We start from the raw sequence: 27,303 nt of genomic DNA on the forward strand, positions 1-27,303 counted from the left end.
CAGTTTCAAAATATTTTTTTATTTCAGTTTTTAATCACATCTTATGTCACATTTGTGACTTACCAAAGTTCAATTTACACATTTCCTAAATACTAGGATATTATATTACCCTTTAAACAAAGCTAAAAATCTAAGCTGGTAACCTGACATCCCTTCCATTGGGAGCTTTGAATATGGCTCAGGAAAATGAGAATCATTTGTACATTTATAGTCCAGTCTGCATGACTGCAGTCTTCTTGGATTTAATTTGAGGTTTTTGTAATTACCAAGAAATTTTCATTTGTTACCATAATTAAAATACTGAAAAATGAGTAGCCTTATTTATTAACCTAATAATCTATCTACATTGTTAAGAGTTCTCAATTATAAAAAGCAATCATTACAAATATTTTTGATAACCTTTAGATATTTCCTAATGTAGGTTTATAATCAGTTATGAATACACATACCACTAGTTTTGCATCCAAAAATTCATATTTTGAAGATTACAGGCAATAACGTAACATCAGATCCATAATAATCTTATATTTTACACTGCTTTCTTTTATTTCCTAGCTTGTTAGTTTTTTTAAATTTATATTCAAGTTAAAACAGTTAACATAATTCACATTTTTAATGATATAAACAGACTGTCACTACTGAATTGGTCCTGTGAAGTTGGTCATACAAACATTATAGAAACGGCAGAGGGCATCAACATAAAACCATATATAAGTAAATTATTTATATATACACACACACAGAAAGAAGCAAGATTTTATAAGGCAGTAAATGTCAGTTTTTAGGCATCGGGTATTCCTGTACCCGTTTGTAGACATGTAGGTATTGCTATAACAAGAATTATAAACTTTAGCATTTGCTACTGATATTAGAAAGAGAGAAAGAACAACTAGGTTAAATACCAACTATTTCTATGGATCCTTCATGCCGGAGTGTAAAAAATTCTCTGTTACTAAATCCAGTATGGTTACTGGAGTAAAGCAGTGGCCCCCAAAGATTACAGGTAACATAATCTCCATTGTATACAACTTTTTTTTTTAGCATCAGTTCAATAAATAGGGCTTGTGCTGAACATATATTTTGCCTATTGGGGAAAATCTACCTCAGGTTTGTATGAGCATAATCAAACAAATCAGCAGTACATTTATACAAAGGGCTTCTCAGTGGGCTGAGCTTAACCACAGTGTATATGGAAAAAGCACTGTATTATTATTGTTCTGCTGTTAGTTTATGATAAGCACCAGTGATGTCTAAAGTTTAAATGTCAAGGGAATATTAATCTATTTTAGTTCAGTGCCCAATTAACTGTCATTGCCATTTAGTTGTGTGGGAGTTCTTACCTACACCGTGCTTAAAACAGCTATATACTTTATATCTGCATGTAAACATAACTTTTCCCTTAGGCAAATTCTGCAGTACCCTGAGACTGATTCTCTCTGGGAAACATATATACAAGCCACACCCAATTATACACCATGATATAAGGTGAACAGGAGGACTAAAAAACAAACAAAAAAAACAAGTTAACTACTAGGGCAGGACCTTCTTCCCAAGGAATATTTGTTTGCTGGTCCTTAAACAGCCTCACATTTAGTTAGAGTAGCCATAATTTGGTGTTGCTGAATACTGAGGGTCGTTATGCGACATGGCACCTTGTGCAGCATTCTGAGCTGCCTGCTGTACATGAGGATTCTTCCAGGCTCCCGTCGTCCATTCTTCTTGTGCCTTGCTAAGGCTACCTCCTGCACCTCGGTAAAACCTATGAACCTGAAGAAAAAATTGCAATGTATAACTGTTCTGCATACTAGCAATCACTATACATACATATAGCCAATATTTCCCTCCTAAATAATGTCAATACAATGCTAAAATGCAACCAAAAGCTGTTCAGTCATTAAGCAAGCACAATCAAACTGCATCAACCAGATTTTCAAACAAATGTGTTTTTCAAACAAGAAAAGCACAAGATGCCAATAGGCTCAACATGTGCTAATGTACTAATTTCAGCAATCACATTGAGTAATATTTAGTTTAAAGAATCATATTTGGTCAATTTCATTCTTATATATATTTACTAAATCTCCTCTCATGGCCACAACTATTTTGTCTGCATCTGTGCCACAAACAGCAAACCCTGTATATGCAATGTATCACTTTTCCACCAGTAGCTTCTCTATTACTTTGGATCAGTTGGAGGCGTTATAATTTCATTGTTTTTTTTGATTGCTGCTTTTTGCAGTGGCAATGTAAATGTCCACAGCTCCCACTTCTGATTAAAGCCAGTTTTCTTACTTGAATTCACTCAGATCTGCAACTGATAGGACTACTTTAAAATTTACTTGTGTGAACCTTCTCTTTAGTGTATTTTAGATTTAACTATATTTATATAGTTAAATATATAAATATATATATATTTTGTAGGAACTTTTTTTTATCTCATCTTTTTGATCAGACTCTCTTCAATTCATATTCTAGTTTTACATACACCATTTTCTGGTTCATGGGCTGGTGAATGTATCAACAGTAACGTTCATTCTTAATTAAACGTACCCCTGCTCTAACTGGCTCATTCCAGCAGGAGTTAGCCATTTGCAATGCACTACAGATACACGGCATGGTTAATTTTTTTTCTGTACGGTTGAGGAAGCACACCAATAAACCATTTATTATTTACTACTACTAATTATAATAGCAGCAGTAGTAATAATAATAATAATACAGGTATAGGACCTGCTATCCAGAATGCTCGGGACCAAGGGTATTCTGGATAAGGAGTCTTTCCGTAATTTGGATCTCCATACCTTAAGTCTACTAAAAAAATCAATAAAACATTAATTAAACCCAATAGGATTGTTTTGCATCCAATAAGGATTATTTATATCTTAGTTGGGATCAATTACAAGGTACTGTTTTATTCTACAGAGAAAAAGGAAATCAGTTTTTAAAAATAATCAATTACTTGATTAAAATGGAGTCTATGAGAGACAGGCTTTCCGTAATTTGGAGCTTTCTGGATAACGGGGTTTCCAGATAAGGGGTCCCATACCTGTACTTGTGTGTCACTGCAGTTGTAGATTTTTATTCATAGTAATGGTTCCCCTTTAACCAGCAACCTCACAAATCTCAAGCATACCTTAGTTAGTGCCACAAAAGAGAGGACAGCCACAGCAGTAAACAAGATGGTTGGGAACAGCATTACCACTGCAGCACCAACACTTGTGCCAAAGAAGCCGACTGTAGCAATCCAGCCACTGAAAGAAGAGGCAGGTAGGAGTAGAAGAGAGAATACATTAGGGTAATACCACATGAAAACAAAAAGCAAATCCTCATTTATGACTGCAGCTCACAATAATTGCTGCAAATTTTGGCACATATTGACACCATTCATAAAAGGTTCTCTTCCCACAAACAATGTATTTGGCATCTCCCTGTAGATGCACTAAGCACCCATGAACCTACCCTTCCCCCTCTGATGAATAGTGCGCAAGGAAAACCTGGATATACCACCACCCTGGACGTTAGTAATTCCATAGTTCTCATAGCAGGATGTGTCAATAGCTGTGACAAAGTTGTGGCAAGTGAGTCATACACTAATGTTGTTGTTAATGGCCAGAGAATTGAAAGTGATGCCATATGCAATATGATATTTCTAGAAACATGTGATTCGCTAATACAAACAACAGTCAGCGTTTAGTTGCATCTGTTCTCAGTTATGCTGCAGTTCTAGGGGAAAATGCTGCATTGGGTAAAAAAAAATAAAAAATTGCAAATTGAATCCAAAATCTGTACTTGCACTGGAGCTGTAGGAAGTAGTCTTGGGGGGCTGGTTCCAGGCATTTTTACACCATGTTATTTTGCCTCTTAAAAAATGCAGTCCTTAAAATGCCTTAAACTGCCTCTTTTGGCATTACCCTAACCTAAAGACTATATAAAGTTATGTAACTTATTATCCAGAAACTTTTCATCCAGAATTCTTCTTAACTCAACAACACCATTCCTAAAATTCTATTGTTTAATAAGGAATTCTTAAAGGAGACATTTTATATATAAGTTCATATTCAGTTATAATATTCATCCTCCCTCAAAATGTGAAATGATGCAGAAAGAAAGAGCAAAATGAAATATGGGAGTGTCGCTTCAGTCTCCCACAGGAAGTGGTCCCAGCATTCACTGACAGGCTTTACTCAACAGCAGCAGGGAAAACCCCTCCCTCCTTCTGTGTCTCTCTGCTTGTGCTGCTGCCAGGGGGGGGAGGGGAGAGGAGGAAGTAGAGAAGGAATGACTGCCTTTGACATCACTAAACCCCGCCCACCCTATACATATTCACTGCACTTTAGGTAGCTCTGCTGAAGTCTATGAGGGCCCATGGCCCCAGCCACATACTGAAGAGTCTAAACCGGAAGTTGCCATAAAGTCTCGGTAGAGCACAGTTTTCAAGCAGTTATGGACATATTTGAACCCAAAGGTATTAAAATAAAAGCACTTCCTTCTATTTTACATAGTTTAGTACATTGTAAAAATTTATGGTATATATCCCCTTTGACTTGATTTGCTGTTGATTGTAATATTAATACAAAGCCTTAAAGGGGAACACCACCCAGACACAACTTAAGCTTTTTAAAATGTAAACATAATTTCAAGCAACTTTGCAATATACTTAAATTAAAAAAGTATGCAGCCTATTCATGATTGCTAATGTAATAATATAGTTTGGAACAGTTATTTAAGCCTAGCAACCTGTTCTACTGCTGATCTGGCTGACTACTTCGAGACTCAAAAAAAAAAAATGAAACCGTAGTCAACTGTCCTCAGCCTGCATTCAGCCAGCATTCTTCAAATCCCACAATTCCCTGCACGTGTGATGTCAATAAGAAAAGGAAAATCACAGTGCAATGCATTGTGGGTTATATAGTTCCAGCATGTTGTCTATATGCTGTAGAAAAGTTGTTACAAATTGTAACATCAATGTTTTAGTACCTTCTCCCCTGACAGAATTTCAATTGATGCAGAAAAAGAAGAACTGTTTTGTAGCTGCATTTTAACATATAAAAATGTATTTATTCATATGTTTTGAAGGAACAGATTACAGTAAAAGGTAGTATGGGGTTTCTGTATTGTGTAGGGCTCTATCAAATTTTGGTTCAGAAGATGGAGTTCCCCTTTAAAGGAGAAGGAAAGGTTAGAACTAAGTAAGCTTTATCAGAAAAGTCTATGTAGGAGTCATCTGTGAAATGAAACACTGCATTCCCTTGCTTCTATTGTGTGCACATGGGCTTCAGTATCAGACTTCCTCCTCCCTGCTCTAACCTCCCAGGCATAAGTCTGCACAGCTTGCTCCTCTTTCATTTTTGCCCCCTTCTCCTCCCTGCTGTAATCTGAGCATATAGCTTCCAGGCACAGTGAGAGTCAAGGCAGCAGGAGAAATGCAGGCAGGGTAGTGACATCAAACCAAGCTAAAATGGCAGCTGCAAATGGAGGGAGCTTCTAGGGCTGTTTACTCTAGGTGTGGCAAAGAATTCTTCAGAATAAATATAGCGTTCTAGCTTGCACTATTGTGGCTAATCTATTGGCAATAAACTGCCTTACTAGCTTTCCTTTTTTAAAATTTCTGATATCATACCTTTAATACATCTTGATGAGATAACTGTTTTTGTTTTTGGTAGATATTAGACATATTAAACATGGCGCTCCAAATTACATAAGACTCCTTATCCAGAAAGCCCCAAGGTCTAAATAAATTGGGTAATAGATGCCATATCTTTATATGTAGCCGAGGTTAATAAGGGGTAATACATTGGCTGATAAAAGCTGCCAATTAACCAAGCCAACAACTTATTGGCCCATGTATTAGGCACTTTGACAGACCTACCTTACCAGCTAAATAATCCTTACTACAGTTACATATTAAGGGTTATTCTATGTATGGGACCCTCTGACAGGCCTACCTTAGCAGCCGGATAATCTTTACTACATTTACATATTAGGGGTTATCCCTATCCACAGATAATATAAAACTTATTGAGCCCAAGGACACAAGCTTGATATAAAAGGGTTGAAGTCAGCAGCATAGATGCTACGAAATTCATAGTGATTATAAATGCTCACAGACATAACAGTGCAAAATATATTACCTAGAGAAAGACCGAAAATACACTAGAATAGAGTCCTGCACAGGTCCGGTCAGGCAGACATGTGCCTGACCCACTGTCCCACAACCTGACGTGCAACCGCCACCCAATATATCTCCCTACCCAGACCCACTGCCCGATACGGACTGCAAAAAAGCAAGAAGCCACAGAGACAGAACATTAATACAACCCGATACACTTTTAAGGGGCTCCAGAGAATACTTAATATCTAGTTACTAAGTGATTATTTGTTATTTTACCTGAAACACAGCCCTTGTTCTGCCACTGTTGAGCTGGCTAATTGCACGGCTCTCCAGAGAGGCCTAACTAGCCAAACAGTAAAATAATGGCTTATAATAGAGCACACACAAGCTAGTTTTAGAGAGTTAAATACATTCATACTCACCAGACACCCCAGCCTGGAATGCCAACAGCTTGGATTATACTGATCACCAGCTGAGCAGAAAATGTGAAGAAGAAAGCCATGAAATTAAATGAGCTGTCTGTCCTGTGAGAAGAGAATAGACCCATGATTCACATAAAGCTCTATGCAGCTACAGATGGGGCAAAAGGAATTGTAAACCAGACTGCTCAGACCGGAATGTTACAAACAAACAAAAATAAAAGGCAGACATACATTAGTACAGTGATCCCCAACCAGTGGTTTGTGAGCAACATGTTGCTTCCCAACCCCTTGGATGTTGCTCCCATTGGCCTCAAAGCAGGTGCTTTCTGGATTGGAGGCAAGTTTTAGTTGCATAAAAACTAGTTGTACTGCCAAGCAGAGCCTCCTGTAGGCTGCCATTCCACATAGGAGCCACCAAATAGACAATAACAGCCCTTATTTGGCGCCCTCATGAACATTTTTCATGCTTGAGTTGCTCCCCAACTTTACATTAGTGTGTGGCTCAGGGATTAAAAAAAGTTGGGAATTCCTGCATTCATACATTTGCCAAAAGGGGATTATTGTGGCAAAAAGTATAAAACTACTATTAACCCATTACTTATTTCACTTAATTTTAAATAGATAAAGGGTGCCAGAAAGAAAATGATAGGTAGATTCTAGTGAAATGGTGACAAAGCAGACAGATTAAATATATCAGACAGAAAGGTACTTACTTGAAAGCTTTGTAAGCTGGTCTGAACCAGCAGACATAGGAGCAGGGTGTAAAGAGGATGACCCACAGAATTGCAAGGCCAAAGTTAATGGCGCCGCCTCCTCCAATCATCCACGCCAAGCAGCCAATAAGATTCACGCCCAGAGTGATGCTATTCACTGCACACATAAGGGGGACACGCAGAAGGGCACACGCATGCAGTGAGAAGAAAGCCAAAGATCAGAGTGAGACTGTGGACAAGCCAGTGTTTATAAAGAGGTGTTGTCAACTATTACACTTTATTTATGCACCCAAAGCAATTCACCAAAACTGCGCTGGGCATAGAAAATAGTGTGTAATCAATCTGGAGACCAGCTATTAAAGGGTTAAGGTCTAAAATCATTTCTAACTTTATTATATTTACACTGTGATCTTTATGTTCAATAAACCCATTTATTGTACAGCGCTGTTGGAATAGGTCAGCGCTTTATAAATATGTTAATACTAATACTTCATAAAGGCAATTTCAAATAAATTTAAATCCATTAAAACATTGTAATTAACGTATATTGAAAAACTGCTCACCTTCCCTTGTCTCAGTGCTTATGACTGGACATCTTACTAGTGTTTTTTAAAATCAGAGAAATGAGAAAAAAAATACAAGGAACAGCTAACTGCATAAGAGGACCAAGCAAGACTAAGCAAAACACAGAAAATGACACCCCTAGGACAGTCAACACTGCATTAGGCAGAAGAGGTTTGAGAATTAGTGTGTCACTGAGCACCTGCCGCATAACACAAAGGAGAACAAAGCTTCTGCAGAAGTTTACTTTCTTCTGTAAACAGAAACAGTGAGTTATTTAAAAGGGGTCTTTTTCATCCATGTACTGTTTTATGAACATAAAATTAATTAGTTAAATAACTCATGAGAACAGAGATGCCATGTAAAACTTTAGGGGGTGAATTTGGACATTTCGAATAGAGGAGGAAACAGATGGGTAGATTATAAACCCCAAATGTTAATCATTTTGCTTTAGTTCTCTTTTAATAAAACTAAGGTTGAATTTTAAAACATTACTGAACATAATCTTCAATGTTCTGTTTTGTCTGTTCACAAGTAATTTATTCTCTGTTCTCTTTGCTATACGGAGGGCCAAGCTACTTGTGATTCCAGGAAAGCAGTGGCCAGTCACATAACATATCAGCCTACTGCCCACTCACACATCCATAGGGAGTAGAGACGCTTGCAAGTTGTCCGATGTAGGTCTGGGATGTCATTCTCAAAATCTTGGTGGAAACATGGCTTGAGTGGTATAAAACGAGGAAGTGGAGGAAAGTTGTTTGCTTTCTCTTTGGGAAGTAAAGAAATAAAACACATTAGCAATCTAGGGCAAGCGAGAAATAACAGTACAATATGGGACAAGGAAAAGACATCAAAGTACTAAGGAATAGAAGTGATATACAGGTATCGGACCCCTTATCCGGAAACCCGTTATCCAGAAAGCTCCGAATTACGGAATGCCCGTCTCCCATAGACTCCATTTTAATCAAATAATTCAGAATTTTAAAACGGATTTCCTTTTTCTATGTAGAAATAAAACAGAACCTTGTAATTGATTCCAACTAAGATATAATTAATCCTTATTGGATGCAAAACAATCCTATTGGGTTTAATTAATGTTTTATTGATTTTTTAGTAGATTTAAGGTATTGAGATCCAAATTACGGCAAGACCCCTTATCCGGAATACCCTTGGTCCCGAGCATTCTGGATAATGGGTCCTATACCTGTACAAGCAAAACTTTCAGATAAAAATTCAATCAACATATGTAACACAGATGTCAGTCATGGAAGCCTAATTACTTGCCATAATAAATTTCACTCTATTTGACCAAACTGCCATGCTTTGGGAATCATTTTTCTGTGATCTGGATTGACTAGTCACATGAATACAATGGATTTTGCAACCACTGATTTTTAAACATCTCACGTGGTTTCCATGTTTGCATTTGCATCAAATCCAGTTTTTCCAGTCTGACAATATTTGCAGTTTGGCGTTATTATACTATAGATTTACATAATAAACAGAAAAATTATTATTGGGAAGGGTTTTTGATATACATGCACCCAAAGGAAATTACATTGGCCATACTTTTAAATGCAGTATGCACATCCTTGATATAATGTGTTGATATGTTCAGTTTTAAAGATAGCTAGTTGTACTCATTTACTATATGTACTTTTCCTTTTTTTTGTTTAATTTTATTTTGAAAAAAAATCAATACATTTCAAGTATTAAAAAAATTAAAAAACATGCACCCAAATTGTAGTGGATGCGGTATAACATGCTATGTGTCAGCAGTGCATTGAATATTGCTGACTCGTGCTGGTTGGACCAAGAGAAATATGTCCAACAGCATTAATAGGGGAAAAAATATTAGACTGAATAAAATAAATATATCAATATATATCAATTTTAGGATGGAAAAATTAAGGTCATTTGTGAAACAAATTTAATAAACTGTATGCTTTATTATGGCTAATAATATTGTGATAAGCATTTGTCTTTGGCTGGGCACATTTGGACACTGCTAATTTTTGTGCAACCTTTCAGTCCTCCATAAATAGTCCATCAGAGCAATTATTTAGATATTTTATATATATATATATATATATATATATATATATATATATATATATATATATATATATATATATATATATATTTTTTTTTTTTTTTTTTTTTTTGATTGCTCATTTGTTTGTGGCTTTATTCTTTATGCATATGGACACAGAATAACAATGCAATTAAATATCACATGAACTTCTGCTCTCCCTGGAACAAGTCAACTACATTTTCTGCAAAAAACATCAGGCTCCCACATGCAACAGCCCCCAGTATCTTTTGGGAGAATATCAATCTACCACCTGTTTCATCACCAACCTGCCCATATGACACCTAACCATTCTATAGTATCCAAAAACTATGCATCAGTGCATTGTGACAAATATCAATTGATATACATAGGGGTTTCAAAGGTGTCAGTTTCCCGTCTGTGACTTCTGTGGTACACACATGCAAACAGTGCCTGTCCTTGATCCATGCTGGGGCAGATTCAAAATATGCTGTAGCATTTAAGGCACATTTTGCCCCAGTGGGCCCAATAAAACTGCTGGCCTATGGAATAATACGGCAAAATATCCAGATTGCCAACCACGCCTGATTTGGATGCAAGAAAATGTCCAGTATGCATCACAATCTGCATCAGGGCAATGCAAGCCTATCTGCCATGTTGGGTATCACAGTGTATCAGAAAGTACAATATATAGTGAATAATGTACCCCCCCCATTGTAAAATATAAGGATATTTTAAGTACCGGGCAAGTTCCATGACAGTATAAATGCACAATGCCAACAGGTTATTAAACTCTTAGTTAACTTCTAATATCCTCATATTTTACAACAGAGGTTATTAATGATAATACACATACTTAAATAACTCATTTGAAACAAATTACATCATTGAGTACCAATTACAACTGATGGCGGGGAGGCTAACCCCTAGAATCACATTGCACTTGAGAGCTTAAAGTCCAATTTAAAAATTAGAATTTCGGGTTAAAATATTTTTGCCACCCCTGGTAACCCATTGAGTGCCGCACCTTGCCTCATGGCTGCAGCACCCCTGACTAGGGGACCTGTTATAGGGGCTCGCCATTTGCTTACTATTGCCTATTATCTTACCAGCCATGGTCAGCAGAGTCTGTGCCGGCAATCAGGAGGGAAAAGTCCCCTGTTAAGTTGAAGCCTATAGAAACAGGAGGGAAACTGTTAGATCAGTGAAGATAGCCTTGCACCCTCCTTGCTCTCAGTGAATTTCCAGTTGCCTTATGCGCTTGGTTTCAGCGACCAAACTCCGCGCCTCTCTAGTCGCTAAGACTATAATTTGTTAGCAGTGAGAAGGACTTGTAAGGGGCACTTCAGTATTTACCTAACAATCGCTAAATGGAGTTGAAGTAGAGCGAGAGACAGCCAGCTTTCTATCCCACGGACGGACTGAGGGACGGACTGGCGGATGCCCTCTCAGTGACATCACCGCATCACGGGACATCGCTGCAAAGGAAGAGCGCACAGTCACACAGGAAGTGGGCGAGAGGATAGAGCGGGTTTCTTGAACTGAGGCGAGTATTGGAAACTCGGGTATGTGGCAGGCTGGCGCTGGCATTTGTTACGGAGTACGTTTCAGGGACTTCAACTGCCCAGTCGTATCAACACTTACAAATGTATAAAGTATTCTTCCCGGCTTCCTGTTCCGCCAGTCAGTCATTTTGGGTAAATCAGCGGCCTTAATGCCCCTTCAAGTTCCTCTAGTCGCTACACACAGAGAGATAACCGCACCCGATCCGTTTGCCTCTGTGAGATAGAGGATCTGTGCAGATGAGTTGCTTGTTATCTGTCTGCCTGAGAAGTTACGGTTCCACTGCTCCGCGTCCCCAGTCTAGTTAGATGTAGCAGCAATGTAGGGAACTGTACCCTCAACACTGGGTCAGACAACAAATGGCAGCGTTCCACTAATAGCTGCAGGGCTTTCTGGAATCGTGAATGGGGGGTTTCAGAATGACAAAGGTACTACTATTAGGTCCCGTTATTACAAGACGCTCGCTCGAACACAGCAAGACAAACCCCCCCAAGGCTGATGGGGTGTTTTGTCTGCCGCTGTCATGTAAAGGAAAACTGCTAAAATGCGTGTCTGCCTGCTGCTGCTGCATGTAATGTGATTTTAAACCGTGCCCTGGATGACCCCCACGGACTGGCGACACAGACTTCCTTACAAATAGTTGGAACCCTTTCTTGGCACACCATTGTACAAGTGTATTCCACCCCGAAAATCCCGTTTGCACATACTTAAAGGTACTGGGAACTGGAGTTTATAGCTCAGTGCCTCCACCTAGTGGACACTGAGGAGCACACCTCAAGGGGATTCCACCAGGAAAAAGAATTCAGGCACAATTTAGCAGCAAAGATACATTTTATATAAAAGATGAAACAAGTAATAACTGTAAATGCAACAATATAAACCCTGCTTGGGAAACCTATGTGGATTTGCCAACTACCGGCACAGTCTCTCCTAGGACACAGTCCCACACTCCACTCCTGGTGGAAATAACCTTTCCCAGTTCAGTTTTGGCAAAGTCCCTTCCCCAGAGCTCTTTCAGTTTCCCCAGGTAGCGCTACCTGCCCAAAAGTACCTCTCCCTTTGGATAGGCAGTTGCTCCCATGTTGCAAGCACCTGTCCTCACACAAGGGACACACACTGGAGCTTTTCAATACCTCTCCCTCAGATGGATCACTCACTGGGGACAGACATGGTGGTAAAGCCATCCAACAGCAGCTAAGCAGAACTCTTTGTATGGCTGGAGCTCGATGCATCTAACAAGCAGAGCACGCCACGGCCCTTTGCAGTGTAACTCACAGTTTTATCACTTGCTTCTGATCTGGATCTCTCTGGCTGGCACAGAAGCAGGGGTTCCTTTTATAAACAGCTGGTACAGCTCATGATTTTTGCTCCAAAGCCAGGCACTCCCTGGGTCCTCCTTTTCTCCCAGAAGTCCACTGGGGCTCCCAGCCAATTGGGTTTCTCCCTCCAATCTGTAACCGGTTTGGATGATGTTACAGACAGAAAAACAGGGGAAAGAGTTCTCTGATGCTCTACACTGATGACATTAAATGCAGATGGGGACATTTTGGCTTCAGTTATTTTCTGCTAGACAACTGTCCAAAACACCCCATGCCATTTAGTCTAAACACTTAGACTAACCTCTTATTTGTTTTTCTAATAGAAATTCTGGATGCTTTTGCCAAAACTAGTACATATTAGCACTGTAACAGAAAACTGTACCGCTGAAAAGGAGGATGGTCCCAGGGACAGTCTGATAATTGGGACCACACCCATGGTAGATTAAGCAACAGGTAATGATTTTTTTTATAGGTATTGAGTAGTGCACAACTATATGGTGGTTTTACTGACTGAAACCATAGTTTATTCCCAGCTATTGCCTTATCCTAGAGCAGTGCTGTCCAACTGGTGGCCCGCGACCCCCCTCTGTGAGGCCCCCCACCTGTCTGGCTGCTTTGATGGCTTACTCTTGTTTAAGCTTTAAATGGTATCAGTACTGTGATTAACTGGCCCCTGCATGGCTCACACCTTAGATTCAGGCTGTAAACCCTCTGTATTGTTTAAAAATGTAATCCCCTGTACTGTTCACACCTTTTAATCTCTGCATTGTTCTACCCCTGCAGTGTTCACACCTCAGGCTCAGACTGTAATCACCCACATTGTTCCCCTGTTCACACCTCAGACACACCTCAGAAACCCACAAATAATCCCTGCACACTACAAAAAGAACATATACTGAGGTGGTACTGCAATTAAAAAGTTTTTTAATATATAGTTATTATGCAGACTGTAGGAGCAGTGCCAGCACAGTGTCACTGTATGCTGCCTGTCTGTGCCATACACACAGGCAGCATAGGGCAAGCAGAGTATGGCACACACAGGCAGGGTAGGGAAGGCAGAGTATGGCACACACAGGCAGCATAGGGCAGGCAGAGTATGGCACATACAGGCAGGGTAGGGAAGGCAGAGTATGGCAGGTTTTTGCTGTACTACAACCATTAATATGGGTATGGTCATGTGATAATACGGGTGTGGTTTCAAGTGGGTGCGGTTTCAAAAAGGGGAGTGGTCAAAATGACTTCCATTATCGGCCCTCCACCACGTAGGTTGGAAAAATTCCGGCCCTCGGTACCACAGAAGTTGGACAGCACTGGTCTAGAGTATTCTGACATTCAACGCCATGACGATCAGCGCAGATTGCAGCATGCTGCTATAACTTTCTCTTGTTGATGGTGTTTATGGTTCATTACTACTGCCATGGTATTGTATTACCTACTACCAGTCTGAATGACCAGAGTACAAATAGCGGTGTCAGAATGGCAAAAACCTAGGCATGAGGCCTTAAAGGGGTTATTCACCTTTAAATTTAGTTTTAGTATAATGTAGAGAGCGGTATACTGAGGCATTTTGTAATTGGTTTTAATTATTTGAAATATTTAGCTTTTTGTTCAGCAGCTCTGCACTAGATTAAAGCAGATATGTGGTTGCTAGGGCCTAATTTAACCTAGCAACTAGGCAGTGGTATGAAAGAGAGACAGGAATATGAGTAAAGGAGGACATAAATAGAAAGATAATTGACAAAAAGTAACATAGACAATAAAATTGTAGCTTTGCAGAGCGATAGTTCTTTGCCTGCTGTGGTCAGTAACCCCCATTTGAAAGCTGAAAGAGTCGAAAGAGGAAGCCAAATAATTCAAAAAACTATAAAAAGTGAAAATTAAGACTAATTGAAAAGTTGCTAAGAAGAGGCCATTCTATAACATACTTCAGTTAACCTGAAGGTGAACCACCCCTTTAAAGGTAAAATATACAAATCCTTATTGATATGAGCTAATTTAGTTGGGTGCAAAAACACGGTCCGAACTTCAAGATATAAATGTATTTTATTTATTTACACAGGCATACCTGATGCCAGAGATTAAAAAGAAACCATAATACTCCTATAAACCATTTCCCAACCCCACATTAGACTTACAGTGTACAATGTTATGCATCCCTTTAACTTTTTTACACAGTAAAGCAATTAATTCTGTGACTTAAAGAAAAACTATACCCTGAAAGAGGTCATATACATAAGAAGGTGCAACGAACTGAAATGCTAATAGACACTAAGAGCCAGGCAATCTATGGGTTTTGGCAAATGCCAGAGGAGCTGCTGTAAGATGCCATAGACAGTCACTATTTATTGGGCTGGTGGAGGCTGTTTGGGCCACTTTGTACTTAAAATGCCAGGACCTATTTTGAATCCTGGTTCAGGTCTGCCGAGAGCATCATATTTAAATTTCATGTGGATGCATTTCGATGCAAGTCATTACTGCATTTATATTTGTAGAACAATTCAAAAGTTGTTTCTTTTATATAACACCAGATTTAATCCAAGTACTCCAGTTACACACATCTCATCCTCATTTTCTAGTCAGCTTTACTTTTGGTTCTGGATGCATTAATACAAAGCATCCATTAGAGGGAGTCCTAAGACTCTGAAACATTTTCTATAAATTAGACCTGTGTAAACCTAAAGGAACATTAAAACCAAAAAACAAAAGTTTATCAAAGTAATTAATATATTATGTATTATTGCCCTGCACTGGTAAAATGTGTGTGTTTGCTTCAGAAACCCCACTAACCCTATTTTCTATAAATTAGACCTGTGTAAACTTAAGAGCGAAGAAGTCAGTTGCAACGACTAATTGCTGCAACTTACCCACTATAGTATTACCCACCATTTTGTAGCTAGGGGGTATGGGGGCAGCAATTCAAATTGTAAAAAGGAGAAAAAGCACAGGTTACAATGCAGATAAAAGATAATCTAGGTAGATTCACATAGTATTATATAGAACTTATCTGCTATGTAACCTGTGCCCTTTCTCCTTTTTTCCAGTTTAAATGGCTGCCCGGTGGCTTCACAGCAGTTTATTTATGTAATCTAGTGTAGTGTTGTTCTGAAACAAACACAAAACTTTTACCAGTGTAGGACAACAGTACATTATAATGTCATTACTTTAAAACATTTAAATTTATTGGTGTTACCGTTCCTTTAAGTTTACAAAGTGTGAGAATTGAGCCAGTATTAGGACCTGCTGAGGATTAGAAATATGTGCTGGAGGAGGCAGCTTTCATTTCAGCTGTTAGTACAACTCTAAAAACATGGAAAGAGAGAGCTGTTGATTTGTTAGGACCATTTAGTAGTACAAGATTAAATATACACAGATGTTCAGTTGAATTTTTAAAATGCATGTATCACAGATGTGTTTAAGCAACATGTGATCGAGTGCCCCATTGGAGGACTTATGCCTATTAAGGAGGACCAAGCAGAGAAACATTGCTTGCTATGCGTTTGTTGTCCAAACTTGCCCTCTCAGTGGTATCAAAGTATACCTGCTGGCATTCTTCAACTCTGTAATCAGTGTAATGATCGGCAGTTGAAGAGCTCTACGTCATAGATCTCTTATTATCATCAGTAGCACATTGGTTTAAACCTGTAGCTCAGCAGTACTGAAATGGTGCTTCATACCCAACTTGTATCTACACAATTAACCTGACCTGACTGAGAAAAAAATAGTAGCATAACTTTCCTGGAAAAAAGAAGGTTTAATTTAACTGGTTATGTTTGTCTGTTTGTGCTCAGGTGTTGTCTACGGATGGATCCTATCCTGAAGAGCACCAAATCAATCCAGTGTTCTCCTGCACCTTCTGGAACTGAACTCACTCTATCACAATCTGATATTCATGTACTGGTTGGCGTTACTGGCAGTGTGGCTGCCCTGAAACTGCCACTTCTTGTTTCTGGCCTTCTGCAAATACCAGGGGTGAATAACACTGCAGAATATCTTATATCTGTCTATGAACTATATGCTATATCAGCATTTCTTAAGGTGGGCATACACAAGCCGTTTTTTACTTTCAAGTGGCAAATTCCAGAACGATCCGATAATATTGCTAACTTATCGTATAGTTGATGGTGTATGAACGATCATTGGGCCACTAATTGGCCCAACATTATTGGGCAAAAAATTGACCAACTGGGTTTAAAAATTTTGGTCGTTCAGCAATAAAATCTGCTAGTTGGTGTGAGTGCCAGACATATTTCATTGAACAATTGTTCCCTGCGCATGTCATGATTGCAGCAGAAGTCAACAAACTATATCGGATCGTACATAGATGTATGCTCTTTCTGTATTTTACGTCAACAATGCCATGACATTTTTTTAAATAATCGTTGTCCGTGGATGTCATATCGTATAGCAAACCAATGATTGTGCACCGATTAGATTGTTCATCGCAGAACAAGTGAAATCGGCTCATGTATGGTCACCTTAAGTCTAAAAGGCTCGCTTGCAAACCTTCTGAGGTCTAACTGGGATCTTTGCTCCTTGGTCTGTTGTCTTTCTTAAATAGAACTCAACATTGCAGTTGAAGTTATAATTTTTTTTCCTTGGGAGTGATATGAAAAGATGTATAAACAGTAATGTTTACTGAGACCTTTAACCTAAATTGTAGTTTCAGTTGTGATGTGAGCACTGTGTAAAATATGTCAGCGCCGTATAAATAACACATAATAATGTACTAAATGGCCTGAGTTCAGGCTATAAACATCATGTGATGTTGTGCTGAATATGTTTGTGAACTCCTTGTATACTGTACACTGTGTTTTTTATGTAAGAGCTTCCTGATTTTACCCCTGGGGCACTGGGGCATATGCAGCGATACTGAGCAGTTTGACAATGTTTGGAATCACTGCAACTGTGGCTGTCCCTTGTATGTTGAGTCACAATTGCTTGATTTGAGAGTTCAGCTGTGATTGTCAGGAAATTGTCATTCCCCAGAATAGGGAATAGGGACTGCTTTGTTACTTGCCTGCCCTAGGATAGGCGATAAACCGCCTGCACTTTATATGTGTGTCAGTACAGCTCAGATTGAAAAATTTCTGTAACCATTTGTGTTGACAATGGCTGCCTTCATAAACGCTGCCTTTTATACTGCTAGGTTTTTGCCCACATTTTTGTGGCAGTTACTGAAATGTCTCCAAAAATAAAAACATCTGTACTCTTGGATAATGAGTAGTTAGAAGCTCCACTAGTAAAAGCCTTCATGGGATTAAGCATTGGAGCAATCCATACATAGTACAGAGTTTGTTCAGATTACCTTTTTATTTTTATTATCATTGTTATTTTAGTGGTTTATTAACCCTAACCCTGAGAAGGTAAAGTACCACTTTTTTTAAATGAAAGAACAGATAAAAACATCAAATATTAAATAAAATTAGCAATTTTTAAAGTGAAAGCAGAGTCGTAATTAAATGGAATAGTCTTACAGAAACTAAAATCATGGTTTAGTTGAAATATTTAAATTAGTAACCCAGCACTTCCACTACATGGATTGCAACCCATAAAACACGGGACAAATAAAAATGAAAATTAGGTACCATTAAAAACATTTTTTATTTCCTATTATAACTTAGGACAGCTGTTTCATTGTTTAACTACCAGCAGGGGCAGCACAATTTGAAGGCCTTACCCTGTTTATACTTGTAAGGTTGCAAAAGACAAAACTTAACTTCCAACTCAAAGCACCTGGTGCAGGAGATTATTAGTCAAAACATGGCACTCTGCATTTTTTTTTATTTACTATCTTTTGAATTTCAGTTCAGAGATAAAAGAAGGGATGACTGTAATGTGTTGTTTTCTACAAAACCCCAGGGTGACAATGCTCTAAAACACTCTGTGTCCAATTAGGGGTGAGGTGTCATGTTCACGGTTTAGATTTCATATAGTTATAAAACAGTTGTGCTTATATTCATTTCTGATTCTACATCAATAATAACACCACTGATCAACTTGAGTACAGTTAAAGGAAAAGTAACACTAAAAATTATAAGTAAAAAATCTATTCTACCCTGCCCCAATAATTGCCCTATCCTGCAAACCATTTAGTATTTTGAATGCCTTTTTAAAAAAAATACCTGTTAAAACTTGGCTTCATTTGAAAAAAGACGATATGGCGATGCAGGGGAAGCATGCACTATGTGGCGATCGATTGATTGAGCCTGGCCTTCTTTCTGTATAGGAAGGAGTCAGGCTACGCTAGATCAATCGATCGCCGCATAGTGGATGCCTCCCCTGATACTTCCCCTGCATTGACGTATCGCCTTTTTTCAAATGACCGGAATTCTGAAATTCTGAAATTATTTTTTAGTTTCCCCCACTTAGCAATCTTCCAACATGTAGGAGCTGGTGTCACATTTTGATTTCATTTTGATAGCTAGGTAAAATACATAATTGATGTCATTGGGTTGGGAAAGACTATTGAAAACTAACATGAATATTTCAGAATTGGTAAACAACTGATTATATTTAGAAGTTCTTTTATATATATATATATATATATATATATAAAAATCCAACGATATAAGGTGCACACCAGGATCTTTTGAGGATAAAACGTTACTTTTATTGTATCATAGTATTAAAACAGGCCAATTTTAATACTATGATACAATAAAAGTAACGTTTTATCTTCAAAAGATCCTGGTGTGCACCTTATATCGTTGGATTTTTGGATAGTTTGATACATGGAGGTAGCACCCAGGTAATTTGTACTGCAAGTTTGGTGTGCTGAAAGTGCCTTGGACTGTATATATATATATATACATATATATATATATATATATATATATATATATATATATGTATATATATATGTATATATATATATATATATATTTTTTTTTTTTTAATTAACAGAATAGGCAGAATACATTTTCAACATGAGTTCTTTTTATTTTCCTCATGTACAAAAAACAAAATCTGTATATACTGTAGATGTATATGGTTCCTTATTTAGTTCTATAATTAGGGGAAATTGCTCTTATTCTAATCCTGCAGTGGTTGTCATACTAACTAATCTTTACACTGAGCTATTTGGTGTATATAGGAGAGACATTGTCCCCAACTGTCCTGTTAACTGGCCTTTAAACTGAGACCCCCCCCCCCATGCTCCAAATCCCCTCAGGGGTGGCAGTTTGGAAACCTCTGTGCTAGTGTATCTAAAGTCCCCACCATTTAGCAAGAAATAACTATTGCTTGCCAGAATGAAACCTGAAATAGCTACATGATTACCTCGAAATTCATTCTTCCAGGCAAGCACAAAAAGCCGCAACAGGTGCATTTGCAACGATTTTCTTAAGAATGAGATTATAGGTGATTGAAAACATTTTAAACGCCTCTGCAGTCAGTAAACCACATGTACCTTAGGGGTATATTTATCATGCTGTGTAAAAAGTGGAGTAAAACATCACCAGTGATGTTGTTTATAGCGGCCAATCAGATGCTTTGATTTGATTTTCTAACTGTTGAAATCTAATTGCTGATTGGTTGCTCTGGGCAACATCACTGGTAATGGTTTAGTCCACTTTTTACACAGCATGATAAGTATACCCTAAGGGGCTGATTTACTAATCCACGAATTCGAATCCGAATGAGAAAAATTCGGATTGGAAAACGAACATTTTGCGACCTTTTTCGTCACTGTTACAACTTTTTCGTAAATTGTCACGACTTTTTCGTAACCGTTACGACTTGCACGAATTGTCGCAACTTTTTCATAGCCATTACAAATTTTGTGAATTGTCGCGACTTTTTCATAGCCATTATGGCTTTCGTGAATTGTCGCGACTTTTTCATAGCCATTATGACTTTCGTGAATTGTCGCGACTTTTTCATAGCCATTATGACTTTCGTGAATTGTCGCGACTTTTTCATAGCCATTATGACTTTCGTGAATTGTCGCCACTTTTTCATAGCCATTATGACTTTCGCGAATTGCCGCGACTTTTTCGTATTGAGTGCTCGAAAAATTCGCGACAATTCGCGAAAAAAATCGCAAAATATCGATCATTACGAAAAAAACGCATTCGGACGCTTTTCGGACGTTCGTGGATTAGTAAATGTGCCCCTTAGTGTCTAGGCCAGAAAAACTTGGTAGTTACTGTGAGCTGCATGGTAGCACAGTGAGGAGCACTTGCTTTGCAGAGCTAGGGTTATTTGATTCTGGCCTGGGCACTGTCTGCAGGGAGTTTGATCTCCCTGTGCCTGTGTCAGTTTGCTGCAGGTATTCAGGTTTCCTCCAAAAACATAAAGGGAAGTTAATGGGTTTCTGAAAAAATTAACCCTAATGTCCTTAAATGTGGGAACTAATGGAAGCTCAACTGAGTGATGTGAATAATGAGCAATCCCTGTAAAACTCTGATAATGATAATAAAATGTGGTCTGTAAACAAATAATAATAATGGGCATTTATGTTTTTACCTGATTCTTGGTGCAAGCAGAAAGAATTTTTTGGAATCTAAAATCTAATTGCATTTTTCCATCAATATGCTAATTTAAAAAGACCATCTTTAAACAAGTTTTTTTTTTTTAACTTAAGTAATTTTTATTCTTCCGATATAGAACTGCCAATAAAAAATGTACTTTCTTGGATGCGTTCACAGCTCATCTCCTTAAAACCGAACATTTATTAAATACACATCCTGCATGGTATTTCATTTATTCATAAATTCATAAATTCTAGTCTGTGTTGCTGGACAATACTGTAGCATGCATCTAAATGAAGTCCAAGTTAGCCTTGCAGGATGTGTATTTAATATGCGTTTAGTTTTAAAGGGGTGAGGCTGCATCCCTAGTTCACAATGTGTGTAACTAGTTTACATATTTAAAATTGTCTCTCTTTCTCACAGGTACAGGTGCAAGTTGTGAGTACAGAGAAGGCCAAACACTTCTTCAGCATGCAGGATATATCTGTGCCTCTGTATAGTGACCAGGATGAATGGAATGTAGGTGGTACTGTATAATAATAAGTATATAATTTGAGCCATAGAGTGCCAGCCTAAAGGGTACATGTTGTAGGATATCAGGAGGTGTAGCCCTATGTTACTCTGCCTATCTCCCTTTAGTACTCTGTGTGTTTATAGATGTGGACAAAGCGCTCTGATCCTGTGTTACACATTGAACTTCGTCGATGGGCTCACCTGATGCTTCTGGCTCCTCTTGATGCTAACACTTTGGGAAAAATCTCCAGTGGCATTTGTGACAATCTTTTGGTATGTGTTAGAATACTAAATATGATACAGAAAAGAAATAAAAATGTTTGGCTTAACTACTTTGTCTGTTAGCAGTGATGGGAATGGCATCCACCTGTTACATCACACATTTCCATCCAAGAGGCAGCAAGTTTGACATTGTGCATTTCTTTGCACAAACGGGCAAATGTACAGAATGCATCCTGTGCACTGAAATTTGTTTTTAATTTTGAAATTTGACACCCCATACTCTTCCAAAAAGCAGGTTATCTGAAGGTTGGAGAAGGTTTCAACATTGTATAGAGCAAAATGATCTCAGAAATTGTTTGCTTTGCTAAAAATGTAAAAAAAAATGCCCCACCTGATGGTAGATAAAAGAATAGCGCCCAAGCAGGAGATGGCCAAATTGTGGCATGTCTTGGAAAATTACATTGAATAAGCAAATCTGAAAGCTGTTGAATTGTGCAGTTCTGAAACATTTATTGGGTCAAGAATATAATTTTAAATGGTAGAACTAATTATTTGTGATATACACAATGTAGTAATTTAGTAATAAAAATTATGCTATAAAAATCATGACAGAACTCCTTTAAAGGGAAACGAAAGGTAAAGTCACTTGGGGGTGCCAAAATGTTAGGCACCCCCAAGTGACTTTAACCGCTTACCTCGTACCCCGGGCTGGTGCCCCTGTTGGGAGAAAACAGCACCAGCCCGGGGCACCTGGAGCGGATCGCTTCCTTCTTCCTGGCTTCCTTTTCCGGAATGCCAGCGGTGGGCGCATGCGCAGTAGAGTGAAAAGCCGACTTTAATGTTTAAGTTCGGCTTTTCACTCTACTGCGCATGCGCGCGCAGCGAAACAGAAGGAAGGAAGCGCCGGCAGCTACCCCGGGCTGGTGCTGTTCCCTCCTCACAGGGGCACCAGCCCGGGGTAAAAGGTAGGTGGTCAAAGTCACTTGGGGGTGCCTAACATTTTGGCACCCCCAAGTGACTTTGGCTTTCTTTTTCCTTTAAGGATATTTCCCTATGTAATAGCACTGATCGTGGCTAATTTTTTTGCAGACTTGTGTCGTACGTGCATGGGATTTGCAGAAGCCACTTTTGTTTTGTCCAGCAATGAACACGGCAATGTGGAGTCATCCAATCACAGAGCAGCAAATATCACATCTTCACAGCTTTGGCTACACAGAAATTCCTTGCATTGCAAAGAAGCTTGTGTGTGGGGATGAAGGTCAGAGCATTCTATTTACTGTCAGTGACTTAAACACACTTTGGGGCTGATTTACTAAGACACGATTTCGAATCCGAATTGGAAAAATTCCGATTGGAAACGAACATTTTGCGACTTTTTCGTATTTTTTGCGATTTTTTCGGCGTCTTTACGATTTTTGCGTAAAAACGCGAGTTTTTCGCCGTCTTTACGAAAGTTGCGCAAAGTCGCGATTTTTTCGTAGCGTTAACACTTGCGCGCAAAGTCGCGCCTTTTTTGTAGCATTAAAACTTAAAAGGCGCGACGTTTCGCGCAAGTTTTAACTCTATGAAAAAATCGCGACTTTGCGCAACTTTCGTAATGACGCCGAAAAACTCGCATTTTTACGCAAAAATCGTAAAGACGCCGAAAAAATCGCAAAATTACCGATCATTACGAAAAAACCGCAATCGGACGCATTCGGCCCGTTCGTGGGTTAGTAAATGTGCCCCTAAGGGTAAAGACACAATGAGCTACTAGTAGTAGCTACTATTTTATGGCTACTAAATTCCAGACAATACAAATGCAGAGACAATTATCAGTAACAGATCAGCATTGTCTACTTTAGTAGACATGACAAGTAGCTGCTACTAGTAGCTCCATGTGTCTTCATGCTAATACTAAGCATTACCTCAGGAAAACGTTGCTGCTGTACCATGATTTTGTATTTTCCATTTGCATTTTTTTCATTAAAAAGTTTTTCTTTGCAAAACTTTGCCACTCTGAAGGGACTTTGCAAAAGGTAAACATCCTATATTTATATATTTTAGTAAAAGAAAAGTAGGAATGGAAAACAAAATATTTACCACACTGGGCCTGTGGAAAACCAGCTGGATATTTTACTGCTGGTGTTAGAGGCCGTTTAGGATTAATTAGCAGTGATTGAGGTAAGAAAGCCAAATAAGGGAAAAATAAATTGCAATGTTAAGATAGGAACTTAGTAAAAACACAGTATATCCAGCAGTAGCTAGATGTGCATACAATTTAAAAAAAATAAAAAAACAGAAACATAATAATTGTATCCATATATATATATATATATATATATATATATATATATATACAGTATATATACAATGCAACTGATTTTTTGTGTGGTGATACAATGCTTAATAGTCAACAGTAGGCCAACAGTTTCAGTGAGATTTTACATTAAAGAATGACGTTGTTTACAATTGACAGTTTTATTTGGTGTTCCACAGGGCTTGGAGCTATGGCAGAAGTGAGCACCATTCTGGAGAAAGTAAAAGAAGTTCTTAAAGAGCATAATTTGCTGGTATGACAGCCATAATGAGGTACAAGACACTTAACAGATGCTACAGATACAGGGCTCAAGAAATGCCCTGTTGCTTGTAAGTGATGTCCTATCTGCACTTCACTCTATGAACTCCCAACTTCCAGACAAAAAGACACAGACTAGTGTTATTGTATAATGATAAAGTTAGATTGTGGCATCCACGTCTTAAAACTTGCAGTGTACATGGATCACCTTATAACCTCTACCCTAGTAGTATAGATGTTATAATATACAAAATCATATTCATATCTCAGAAAAGTTCATACTAATGAATTGGATGACCCTTTTTAAAACAATTTACTTGGCATGCCTTAGTACAGGCTAAGGAAAAACTTTGGGGGTTTTTACTGCCTCTCTGTCCCTATGGTGGGACATTGCTACCAGTTTTTGGTACCCAGTTACATCAGGCCAGGACCATGACCTCCAAGGAGGGTTATGGGTGGTGATGTGGGTCAGCTAGCCAGTTTGGAAATAGAACCATCTTAGGCAAGGCTAAATATTAGCATTTTAGTATGTGGGGGTAAGTAAATTGTTACACAATAATTGTTAAATCAATAATTCAATTAAACAAAGAGAAAATAAAATCTGAATGGGATAGTGACCCTTTAAATATGAAAAATGAAATTGTAATTTTATTGCTTTTCAGAGTATTTGTTTTACTCTCTCATTGCTACCAGAAATAATTGGCAGAGGGTATTTTATTACAATATTTAATTATACTGCTGGCTTGAAATCCAGGATGCAGCTTTCTTTGTTCTTGAGAACAACACATGCATCTCAGAATGCTGGAACAGGTGTTATTCCAACACATGACTTTAAAAGCAAACATTGCCTTAGTAAGCAGCCCTAAGCAAAAAAGCTTTAGACAGAAAATAATTTTGAGTCCACAGGATAGAAACTGCATCATTCTGTTGCATTTTACAGCTCATGCTCTTAAAGGATGCTGTGCTTTATGGTTCAGCAATAGCCACATAGAGCTTGCCATACTTCCTGTAAGACATCTAATGTTTTAAAGAGGACATGTTACCCTAAGAAATAATTCCATATTGTTTTCTATTGTGTTTGTCAAGTAAAATAAACTTCACATACAATATAAAAATAATATTAATCTTATTTTCTTTAGCCTTGGAATTCACAATTGCAGCAAGAAGACAGTCGCCATTTTGTGGACACTGTTATTAAGGCAAGCTTTGTATCTTGCCAAAATCTTATTTCTGTGCCAGTATGGGGGGGACCTAATGCCCATGCCCAAGCACTGGTTACAAAATTAGATGGTTAGGAGGGAGGGGGAATGTGAGGAGAGCAGCAACATTTAAGAAGTTCTGAATTCAAAGTGAAAGTAAGTGTCTGCCCCACCTCTATGCCTAAGGCATAGAGGCGGGGCAGGCAATATATGATTGACAGCTGGGATTTTTAAATGCTTTTATAATGGGTATGGATGTGTTAATAAAAAAATTAGTTTGGTTTTCATGTTTAACTTGAAAAGGACTTTTATTATACAGCTTTTTATGCCTGGGTGACAGGTCCACTTTAAAGGGGTTGTTCACCTTTAAATTAACTTTAGGTATGATTTAGAGAATTATATTCTGAGACAATTAGCAATTGTTTTTTGTTTTTTATTATATGCGGGTTTTGAAAGATTTAGCTTTTTGTTCAGCAGCTCTCCAGTTTGGAATTTCAGGGGTATACAATTGCTATTGGCCAATTTAACCTAGCAACCAAGCAGTGGTTTAAAAGAGAGACAGGGATATGAATAGAGGGCCTAAATAAAAAGATAACAATAAAATAGTAGCAATTGTTTTTTTGCTGCTGGGTTCAGTGACCCCCATTTAAAATCTGGAAAGAGTCAGAAGAAGGAGGCAAATAATTCAAAATCTATAAAAAATAAATCAGGGGTTCCCAACCGCCGGGCCGCCGGCTGCTTTGAAGTGGGCCACCTCTTTTCCCAGCTGCGAATATGCATTATACATTCTCTGTAAATGCTGCATAATATGTTATGATCATAGTCCACAGCACTGTACAATACATTTGTCATGTATTCATGTATTAATCTTTAGTGAAAAAGTCAGCATTAGACACTTTTTGTTTGAGGTCTAGAGACAGAATAGAATTTACTTTTGTGCATCTTTGACTGTTTTTGGTATGTTAACCCTGAATATCTTTATCTACTGTCATTATCTATTTCTGTGTATGTTTAAAATAATAATAAAAAAACAACAAAACACAAATACAAGAGTATTGTAGAAATGATACCTATATTGGCTAACAATAAAAATACATTGCAAGCTTTCGGAGCTCTAAGGCCCCTTCATCAGGCAAAATACAAATGAGAACAGAAATGGCACAACATTTATACTGATAGATCAGAGGAAGTGTTTACAAGCAATAAATTAGGAAGTTACAGATAGATAGAGATAACTTGTGAAGATAGTGAAAGTAATTAAGGTTTATTAGGGTGGGTTGTAAATAGTCCAGGGGTCTGGATTCAGTCAGATCAGATAGTGTGACATGAAACCTGACCCCAAATTAAGGCCCTGTCTTAATGTGTTGAATAACTCCATACATATGAATTCATAGATCTTCCTTTCTCCTTCAGATCCAAAGTTCCCTTTTAAAATTAACTCTACAACTAATCAGATTTATACTAACACACAACTACTTCTCATTTGGAGATGCCATATACCTCCAACTGATGGGAAGTGCTATGGGAAGCAAAATGGCACCTCAGTATGCAAACTTGTTTATGGCCCAGTTAGAAGAAAATTTCCTGGCTTCCTGCAA

The 27,303-nt window shown here is 38.2% G+C and overlaps 2 protein-coding genes across 11 annotated transcripts; one reads left to right on the forward strand and one right to left on the reverse strand.

The window, feature by feature from the left end:
- On the reverse strand, window positions 1–11,593 carry scamp5.1 (secretory carrier membrane protein 5 gene 1). Of its 3 annotated transcripts, none has more exons than XM_012966465.3 (7): window positions 11,506–11,593; window positions 10,971–11,034; window positions 8,447–8,575; window positions 7,248–7,404; window positions 6,535–6,636; window positions 3,134–3,251; window positions 1–1,767 (listed from the first exon to the last, which is right to left on the reverse strand). In XM_012966465.3, exons 2-7 carry the CDS (start codon window positions 10,975–10,977, stop codon window positions 1,591–1,593), a joined length of 690 nt encoding a protein of 229 aa, XP_012821919.2. In that variant the 5' UTR covers window positions 10,978–11,034; window positions 11,506–11,593; the 3' UTR covers window positions 1–1,590.
- On the forward strand, window positions 11,325–27,303 carry ppcdc (phosphopantothenoylcysteine decarboxylase). Of its 8 annotated transcripts, none has more exons than XR_004222030.1 (8): window positions 12,048–12,137; window positions 13,067–13,196; window positions 16,532–16,712; window positions 21,638–21,733; window positions 21,872–22,000; window positions 23,039–23,207; window positions 24,428–24,577; window positions 27,119–27,303. XR_004222030.1 is itself a non-coding variant. In XM_012966916.3 (7 exons), exons 3-7 carry the CDS (start codon window positions 16,545–16,547, stop codon window positions 24,505–24,507), a joined length of 642 nt encoding a protein of 213 aa, XP_012822370.1. In that variant the 5' UTR covers window positions 11,352–11,426; window positions 13,067–13,196; window positions 16,532–16,544; the 3' UTR covers window positions 24,508–25,140. The 8 variants fall into 8 exon arrangements, 6 of the variants coding, with proteins under 6 accessions (XP_004916057.1, XP_004916056.1, XP_012822370.1 ...); XR_004222031.1 differs by lacking the exon at window positions 27,119–27,303 and adding an exon at window positions 25,646–25,675; XM_012966916.3 differs by lacking the exons at window positions 12,048–12,137; window positions 27,119–27,303 and adding an exon at window positions 11,352–11,426 and having other exon boundaries at window positions 24,428–25,140.

This window comes from Xenopus tropicalis, chromosome 3 (genome assembly GCF_000004195.4).
Source record: "Xenopus tropicalis strain Nigerian chromosome 3, UCB_Xtro_10.0, whole genome shotgun sequence".
Taxonomy (NCBI): Eukaryota; Metazoa; Chordata; class Amphibia; order Anura; family Pipidae; genus Xenopus; species Xenopus tropicalis.